The sequence below is a fragment of the Alosa alosa genome, chromosome 22 (assembly GCF_017589495.1).
Source record: "Alosa alosa isolate M-15738 ecotype Scorff River chromosome 22, AALO_Geno_1.1, whole genome shotgun sequence".
Taxonomy (NCBI): domain Eukaryota; kingdom Metazoa; phylum Chordata; class Actinopteri; order Clupeiformes; family Clupeidae; genus Alosa; species Alosa alosa.
In genome coordinates, this window is record NC_063210.1 from 11053667 (window position 1) to 11062693 (window position 9027).

The 9027-nt window shown below is 42.2% G+C and overlaps 1 protein-coding gene across 1 annotated transcript in view; it reads left to right on the forward strand.

Moving 5' to 3' along the window:
- Nucleotides 1–615: 615 nt before the first annotated feature.
- Nucleotides 616–9027, forward strand: part of dnah9 (dynein, axonemal, heavy chain 9) — a 107200-nt gene continuing 98788 nt past the window's right edge. The window contains 12 exon segments of the mRNA XM_048233169.1: nucleotides 616–973; nucleotides 1749–1945; nucleotides 2097–2255; nucleotides 2680–2810; nucleotides 2929–3140; nucleotides 3461–3694; nucleotides 4110–4277; nucleotides 4462–4578; nucleotides 5599–5749; nucleotides 6325–6439; nucleotides 6741–6809; nucleotides 8694–8820. Coding sequence (XP_048089126.1) covers nucleotides 617–973; nucleotides 1749–1945; nucleotides 2097–2255; nucleotides 2680–2810; nucleotides 2929–3140; nucleotides 3461–3694; nucleotides 4110–4277; nucleotides 4462–4578; nucleotides 5599–5749; nucleotides 6325–6439; nucleotides 6741–6809; nucleotides 8694–8820 — 2037 coding nt within the window. The 5' untranslated portion in view covers nucleotide 616.

Here is a 9027-nt window from a genome sequence, read left to right on the forward strand (position 1 = left end):
CAACTGAGATTTTACTGTTTGGTTTATACAGTGTTATACATCAAAAGTAGCCTAAATAGTCTTTGATGTCATTTTTTGCATCAAAATTTAAATGAGATGCAGCAGGTCTGAGGAAGAGGATATCTAAGCAGACGCCAGAATTTTAACTATTATATAGGCCTAAGCGCCACCTCATGGGCAGAACTAAAACGACAGACACTTGAGCACAATGTAGGCCCAACTGATAAATGTATAATTGCCCATTTTCTAAACGTAATGCACACAATATGCTCAATTCGTGTGTAAACTTTCAGGTGGACCAAACTTTAACCCACAGATTAATCACGGTGTTTCTTGAATAGTCTTACAATTTTTGCACAAGGCCTATTAGTACAAGGAATTACTTAAAAAGACTAGATTAAACATATTGCATTGGCTTTAACATGTGGTTGACTTATACATTTGTACGGGATGGTAGCCTACAAATGGGTTCAGATACAAAGGGTCCTGCAACTGTGTCCCCAGAGCAACCACAGACTCATTAATGCAAACAGTGTTACTATGGAGCCAGGGGAGCAATCAGTAAACTCTCACTCCCACGCCGGACACTGGATAGGGCAGAGACTTTGTTGCAATCATGGAGGACGACGACATGCCGGAGGCTGATAAAAGATACGATTTCATAGAGGACTACGTGTTAAAAACTCTGAAGCTGAAAGGCGATCGATGGCAAAAATGCATTTCAGTGGAGGAGCAGAAACAAGTAGTACAGGACTTCTTGGACAAATCGGAAACCACTACACTTGTCGTTTCCTTGAACGCAGCTGGGCAGTTGGCTCCAAGTGTAAGCTTCCCAGCAACTGCTAAAAACAAAGCGGTTTACTTTGTGAAACGGAAGAAAAGTGCTCTGACTGTTGATACAATGAAGAGCAATTTGTTCTACGGAGACTTGTCTTATGTTCCACTTGAACAATTCTCTGCACTGGTCGAAGAAGTAAGTTGACCATTTTATGCACCCAAATATTAGGCCACCCGTGGTCTGTAGCAGTGGTCTTTAAACGAAAAGAGGCCCTAGATAAATCAATGCACAACTAACTAAGATGCAAACACAGAGTTTACTCTAAATAAAAAAAATTGACGCCAAATTAAAAACTTGGGACAGATCACATGAGGTGAAGGTTAAGGAACGTGCGCAGTCTGCGCACTTTAGTTGACTGATGCCATGGTTACTCCTGTATGGCTCGCTCGCGGGCGGGAGTGCTGTTGGTAAGCCAGTCAGTCAGCCAGGCAGTCAGCTTAGCCTCTGTTCAGAAATCTCTGAAACCCTATATCCACATTCAACTCATTCTGTTGTTCAACAAAAGCATTATAGTAATGTGTACGTTTGGATCATTGTAAATGTTTTCATTGTGTAATTGCTGATGCACGTGAATCAAAGCATAGTGTATGGTTCCATTTGCTTTTCCGTCATCTTGTTTACATTTCATTCTGTTTGTTGACATCAGACCCAGAAAACCAAAATCCCTTAAAACCCCAACCAAACAATCAAGACGCACAGAATGCACAGGGATATTGCAGATACAAATAACCATATTTTCACTAGAATTAGAGCATTGTCAGTTCAGAGGCATTTTTTCTTCTGCAAGCATTAAAGTTAATGTTGTTGAGCTTGGCATATCTCCCAATAACTTGGGATTCGGTAAAACTAGAAGAAATCACCTTTTTAAAGAATGGTGGCCCATCTACAGTTGTCTTTGTAATCCTTTCAGGTCGTTGTCCCTGTGCTGTCCAACAGCAGAAACCACAACCAGTGGCCTCATGTCGTTTCCCAGGATATAATGCGACACATCCATTCCCTGAAGAACAATGTGTTTGTGGTGGCTGGTCAAGTGAAAGGGAAAACCCTCCTTCCCTTACCACTGGGGTCTGAAAGAGTGGAGCAGGCAGTTTTAGAACGAGACAAGAGGTGATATATAATAAAGTTAATTTAGTTGTGTTTGCTGTAACTGTGTTCACTAGTACATTGGTATGCATTTAGTCTTATGTTAAATCTGTTAATGAACAGTAGGCTTTCTCCAAACGTAGAAATGATGTTGACTTGACTCTCTCTGTGGCAGGGGTAGCATGGTGCATAAGGGTGTCATCCATTCCATAGAGACAGTAGTGATCGAGTGGAGTCACCAGATTCGGGAGGTGCTCAAGAGGGACTCCTCTGAGCCCCTAAAGGAGGGCAAAAGCCCTATTCCCTATGAGGAGCTACAGTTCTGGAGGAACCGGTATGACAACACTGGGCTCTCTTTATTACCAAAGACTTTATGTTAAAGATGTTCTGACACAAATTCAGACAGCTCGGATTGACATCAGACAGCTCCTCTCATCCAGTCAATATGCTTCGCTTCAGTATCAGGGAATGGAGGGGTATTTCAATTGGCTGTTGAAACATTTCCCCCCAAACTCTATTTTTAAGACATTTTCTTTCATAGTAATTTGATTTTAGAAGAGATCCCGCACACTGTCCATTCCGCATGCAAACATTTATTTGAATAAAACACAACGTTTCGGTCTCAGACCTTCATCAGGTAAATTCCATAGTAATTAGTTTGACACCTTTTATAGGCATAGTTTTACTGTAGGTCATTTATAATCATTGGACATTGTATGTTATGGATGTCATTTACAGTGTGGTGTTTCTTTGTTTAGATACGCTGACCTGGAATGCATTCAGAGCCAGTTTAAGTCTTCTAAAGTGGCTAAAATGGTGGAGCTTCTTGACACAATGGAGAGCAGCTATTATCCTGCATTTAAAAACATGTTTCAAGATGTTTCTACAGGTGAATATTTCACATGTATTTTTCCCCCACATTCATATTCTTAAGACTTTGGGTAGTTCAAATGAAAGACAGCAAACTATTGAATAATGATGTCGTGACACCCCCCCTGTCATTTCAGCCCTGGAAGAGGCTAGAGACATCAACATCCACCTGAAACCTCTTGAGCGACTTTTCGAGGACATTGGGAATGTGGAGTTCAGTGAGGTCAAATGTCAGATTGCTCCACTAATGCACATGGTATGCCTCGTCTGGGCAAACTCTCAGTACTACAACACACCGTCCAGGCTCATTGTTCTGCTGCAAGAGACGTGTAACCTTCTTATTCAGCAGGTATGACGATGGTGATTTCATTCAGTATCTTGACATTTTCACTGTGCGATATGGCTTAGGCAGAAATATAAACAGGTAATTTTCTACAAATTATATTCTATATTTGAAAGACATACATGAGATAACCTGATTCAAATCCTGTCAAAACAGCGTTAGAGTTTAAATTGGATTTAAACACTGTATACTTTTTTCGGAGATGTTGAATTAAACCATAATTCTACTTTTCTAACGTGTTGTTACTGCTGTTGGGAACCATGTCTGTATCAGAGTCTAAAGATATACTAAAGCTTCTGTAGATAAGAGTGCTCATCTACTCACAGGCCCAGAGCTACTTGAACCCTGAGGACATTCTGAAAGGAGACGTGGCGGAGAGCCTAGCACGTGCCCAGACCACCCTGGATATTTTGCTCCACTATAAGCAGACGTTCGAGGACCGCAGGAGCAGCCTTAGTCAGTACCAGAGAGGTGGGAAGGAGGTTAAGCCATGGGACTTCCACCCTATCATGGTGTTCGCTGGGATGGATCGCTTCATTGACAGACTGAAGACCATTGAGGCAAGGCAGTGAAAGCACTATCCTGGGGGAAATTATGACTAGCTACATTTCCCATCATGCATTCTGAATTAAAGTTCTGCTCTACGCACTTCAGATGAATTTCATACTGCACTTTATGACTACTTTTGTTGAAGACTTCATAGAGTAAAATTAACTTGATAGAAAATCCAAATCAATTCATGATACATTCTTTGATTTCAATATCACTTCCACCATTTTCTGCAATGACCTTAAAGTATTGAAGATAATTATTTGGAAGGCTTCAGCTTACCACTCTTTATTGAGTCTTTGTATTTTAATGAATGTAATTATCTAGATAAAATAGAATCAAGCTACACTTTAGATGCCAGTTTCCTGCCTCACAATCAGTCCCTTTATTTGATGTTTCTCCTGTGATTATTTTAATTTACCACAGAAATTGTTGCTGACTGCTGTTGATATGATGAAGTTGGAGAAGATCGAGTTTGGAGGCATCCGAGGCAAAGCCCTCAGCCAGCAGGTCCAGTGGTTGCATGAGGAGTTTATGGAGAGGTTTAAATTTATGGTGGAAAAACCGTATGACTGCCTTGATGTCAACAACAAGGTAATTATTCAGTGGAGCATTAAAATCTCAAGATCTCAAGATCAAAATTTCAACACTGCAAATAAACTCTCCCAACTGTTTTTTAATAGCGAATGAGGTGTCTGGCGTTGTTTTGTGAGACCATGTCACAGTAAGGTGTCTGTATGACGAATTTACTTATCAGATTTCTCTTTCTCCCTTTTAGGAGTTTGAAACTGATGTAACTGAATTCCAGTGCAAAGTTGAAGACACAGATCGCCGTCTAGGTGCCATCTTCTGCCAAGCATTTGATGATGCCTCTGGCTTAGAGCATGCCTTTAAGGTAATTACCTAAATCATATACTGCACGTACCAGACTCTTGACTGCTCTGAGGATAGATTGCTTGACTGAGGATACTTCCAAGCCATGTGCCATAGGCATATAATACTAAAGTGCAGTATTATTACACAGATATAATCAAATTGTTCCCTTCCTAACTTCTCTTAGCCTGACGAGCCAGACCCACATCAAGATGTAGGGTCTGGGGACTCACCATTCGCAGTGTTCAGTCCGAGGGGCAGGATAAACGGTTGTCTTTTAAATTCCCTCTGCACACAATAGGATAGCGCTACAACTCATGAATCCCATGCGTTTTCCCACCAGCAGAGTTAGTTCGCTAGTTGATCAAACTTTTGCCAACTTAAAAAAAGCTTAACTCGTGTTGCGAGTAACACCGAACTGAGCAACTATGCCATCATTATGTTAAGCCCGCCTACCGATTCTATACAGGATGTGATTGGCCTGATCGAAGTTTCATTTTTCCTGCTCGCAAGCCAGCGGAGAGTTGGCACTGTGTAGCCAAGCCTTATGCCATACCCAAGTAGCCTAAATCGAGGTCATTTTTAATTATGCATGATTTATTTTGTTATTGAATTCGTAGGCTGGGATTCCTCTCGGCAACAATTATGTTAAAGGTAGCCTCCTGCTTTTTCAGAAGGGGCGGCAGGCAGGCTACTGACAGAGCCATGAACAGTGGCAGAGCGACGCACAGTGGCTGAAAGTGGTACTAAAGTTTCACACAGCTTCACGCCACGTAATGCGCGACTGAAGTGGCCATTTCAAAGTAATGCCCACTGTAGACTACCCTGGCTGCAAATTACATTTGCTGCCGCTAGGGTATGTCTAGATTTCTAGGCTAAACTTCCCTCCCTTCAACAGTGTAACTCTTGTAGGGGTGAATGATCTTTGAGGATCCATGAGGATAGTTCCAAGCCATGTGCCATAGACATAGTTTTTTGAGAACTGTCTGCTGTGAGTTGGTATAAGGTTGTGCATAGTTTCCGGTCTCCTTCACACCTTCAGGTGCTGGATATGTTTGGCAGCCTGTTGGAAAGGCCTCTAATTGCTGCCGATGCCCACGAAAAGTACCCGCTCCTCATCCGCATGTACGACCACGAGCTCGACTGCTGCAAACTGCTCTTCAGAAAACAGACCCAGATGGTGGAGAAAATGGGTGAGATTCAGCACTCAGCACTGTTCCTCGACGCACATTCATTTATTATACATATCAGAGGGGGTTGGGGGGTGGGGGATTTCAAAGAAAAATGGAAAAATCACAAGATTTCCTCCGTAGAAGTCTTAAGAGGTCATGCTCAGGTGAATGACCTGGCTGCCATGTTTCTGCTTCACCCATTTTCAAAATGTGCAAAAAGAAAATAAGCTAATTAGCAATTCCAGATGGTTGGAATTCAGAATGCCCCAAAAGGCTTCTGATTGCTATACTTGGATTATGCCCCTCTGCATCTCTGATCCCAGCATTGCTCCCTGAGCGCTGTGTGTTTATTGATGTGGAGTGTCATTGTTCTCTACACGTTGTGTGTTTGTGTGTGTGTGTGTGTTTGTGTGTGTGTCTGTATGTGTGTGTGGGTGCGTGTGTGTGCATGCGTGTGTATGCGTGTGCGTGTGCGTGTGTGTGTGCGTGCGCGTGTGTGTGTGTGTGTGTGTGTGTGTGCATGTGCGTGTGCGTGTGCGTGTGCGTGTGCGTGTGCGTGCGTGCGTTTGTGTGTATGTCTGTGTGTGATTTCCTAGGTTACTGTCCAGTCAGTAAGAACATGCCAGTGGTGTCAGGAGGACTGCAGTGGGCACGACAGCTTCAGGAGCGCATCCAAGTCCCTTTTAATAACTTCAGATACATCACACACCCGTATGGCAATCATCAGAATACTTTTGGACCATTTCTAGTGTTGTTCCTCTAAATCAGTTTGGAGCATATTGAAATGATTCTCTACAGTATTATTGGTCTATGGTTATTCATTTTTGTGGTCTGAATGAGTTTTGAATGCCAAGCTAATTAGTTTTTTCCATGTCTAATCTGAATTTTAAATCAGGCAGTCCACTTTTCTAAATAACCATACTCTATTGGGGCTTCACCATTCACCATTTTTTGACAGTGGTGGGCAAAATTGTTATTCACCTGGACTACACACATTTTCTTCCCCAAACAGATGCATGGAGTCAGCCGAAGGACAAAGAATGATCCAGAAGCACGATGAACTCATGCAGCTGCTGAAAAGGTTAGTCGGCCTGGAGATCCCTGTCGAGATGCTCTATCTGTGATTTACCGGCCAATATATCTGCCCCCTCTGTCCAGGCCCTTCATCTCGGCAACACTTGTCTGCCTGAGTGTGAAAACAGAGCAATTCATCATCTTTCCCCTTAGATAATCCTGCTATCAGCAGCATCACAACACCACGCGATGCTATCATATATATAGCGATAACACTGCTCATGTGCATTCAGTTTCTATGACAGTGTGGCTAGTTTCACACCTGGAATTCGTGCTGGCATGCGTTTGGGGATGAAGGGGTTTTGGAACAGGCGGCTGAAGTGTGGTAAACTAGAGGGGATTAGGTGGTGCTTTCGCGTTTCAGGAGGGAGAGAGAGAGAGTCAAGTGCCATGCTTTGATTTATTTGCTTGTTTAAAATATTGGTGTCAGTAGATGATTACCCTAGGGCCTCGTGTTCCTTGTGCGCCAGTGGTGCTGGCTCATTTGCGCGCCGGGAATTATGCTGTTAGAAAACACACAAGCATCGCACAACACAGATGGAAAATGGAGATTTTTTTGTCTGTTCCTTTAAAATAATATATTGTGGCTATGTTTTGTGTGTGTGTGTTTGTTTGTGTGTTTGTGTGTTTGTTTGTGTGTTTGTGTGTGTGTGTGTGTGTGTGTGTGTGTGTGTGTGTGTGTGTGTGTGTGTGTGTGTGTGTGTGTGTGTGTGTGTGTGTGTGTGTGTGTCTATGTTAGACCGCTTGTGTCTCTGGTGTGTGTATGTGTTAGTCCCTATCTGTGTGTGTGTGTGTGTGTGTGTGTGTGTGTGTGTGTGTCTGTCTGTGTGTATGTGTGTACGTGTGTGTGTGTCTCTGCTGATTAAAAATAAATGACTTAACCTCGAGATGTAGGTCTGCGTTCTCTCTCCTCTGTAGTCTAGAGGAGAGGTCTCTTGTTAGAAGCAGGTAATCACTGGTATTGCACACAGCAATGAGGTTAGTCCAATTAGAACAATCTCCAGTAGTTGCCTTCCTGACATGGGGGTGTGTGATTTATGAGTACAGTGGAACTGTTTGATTGCCTGAACACAGACTCTGGAGCCTCGGAATGGCAATTAACCCTAAACCCAGATGGAAAGAAAAAGAAAGAAAAAAACATGTAAAAAAATGTAATATTGAGCAGAGCACTCAGAATTCAATTTGCCGCAAAACCCTTCGTTTTTTACAGTGAATAATCCAATATAAATCCATATGCATCTTTTTGTTGGAAGGTGATTCAAGACCAGGAAACAATGAAACAGTAACAGTGCTAAAAAGAGAGCATTCGTAGTAGGCTGATTTTGTATAGTGAAATAAATCATTCAGCAAAAGCCTTTATTTAACATAGGAAAATCATGCATATTTCCTGTATGATGTGTAATCCATAAAGACCTTATGTATTGTCTGGTGAAAGTTCTGTACATTAATTCGTTTCACTATCAGGGTGCCAAGACTTTATAACAAGTCTTGTCATCAACATAGTCTTTGCAGTTTCCTTTCCAACATGTTTTCCTTTTTAACATTCAGACGGGTTGCCAGGTTCGATATGTAGCAGTCTGCAGTGGCTACTACATTGTAAAAAGTATATTGAGGACACACTGTGAATGACCTCTTTTCTGTTCTGTACTACTATGCCATTTTAAACTACTCACAGGCTATTTGTGACTGGCTAGTAACACAGGCTATTTGTGTGGAATGTTAACATTGCCATTAAATGGTTTTGTTTAGTGACTAGTTGTAAGACAACCTGATGTGACCACAAACCACTGGTGTGACCACTGCGTAAATAGCGCACCATTTAAGACTGTACTCAGAACAGTAAACAGACAGAGCTAAGTCATGTGGTTCGATGTGTTTGTGGTCTCCTCAGGTACTGCGTGCAGCTGTATGACCAGTGGACTGAGTCTGTGGGGGAGAATTCTCAGTACAACCTCAACCAGCCGCTCATCTGCCGAGACCAGGCCACCAGGCTCATCACTGTTAACTTCAACCCTCAGGTAATACAGGCAACAGATGGGCTAAGCTATAAACACAACAATAAAATACTCCTGAGGAAAAAACAAAAACAAATAAATGAACGCACAGACAAAAGGGAGACATGATTGTGCTCATGCAATATGTGCAATATGTGTTTAAAGGACATCTACACCAATCTTTTACGAAAAAATAACTTTCTTAGAGTTGTTTTTTAAAAATTGTATGGA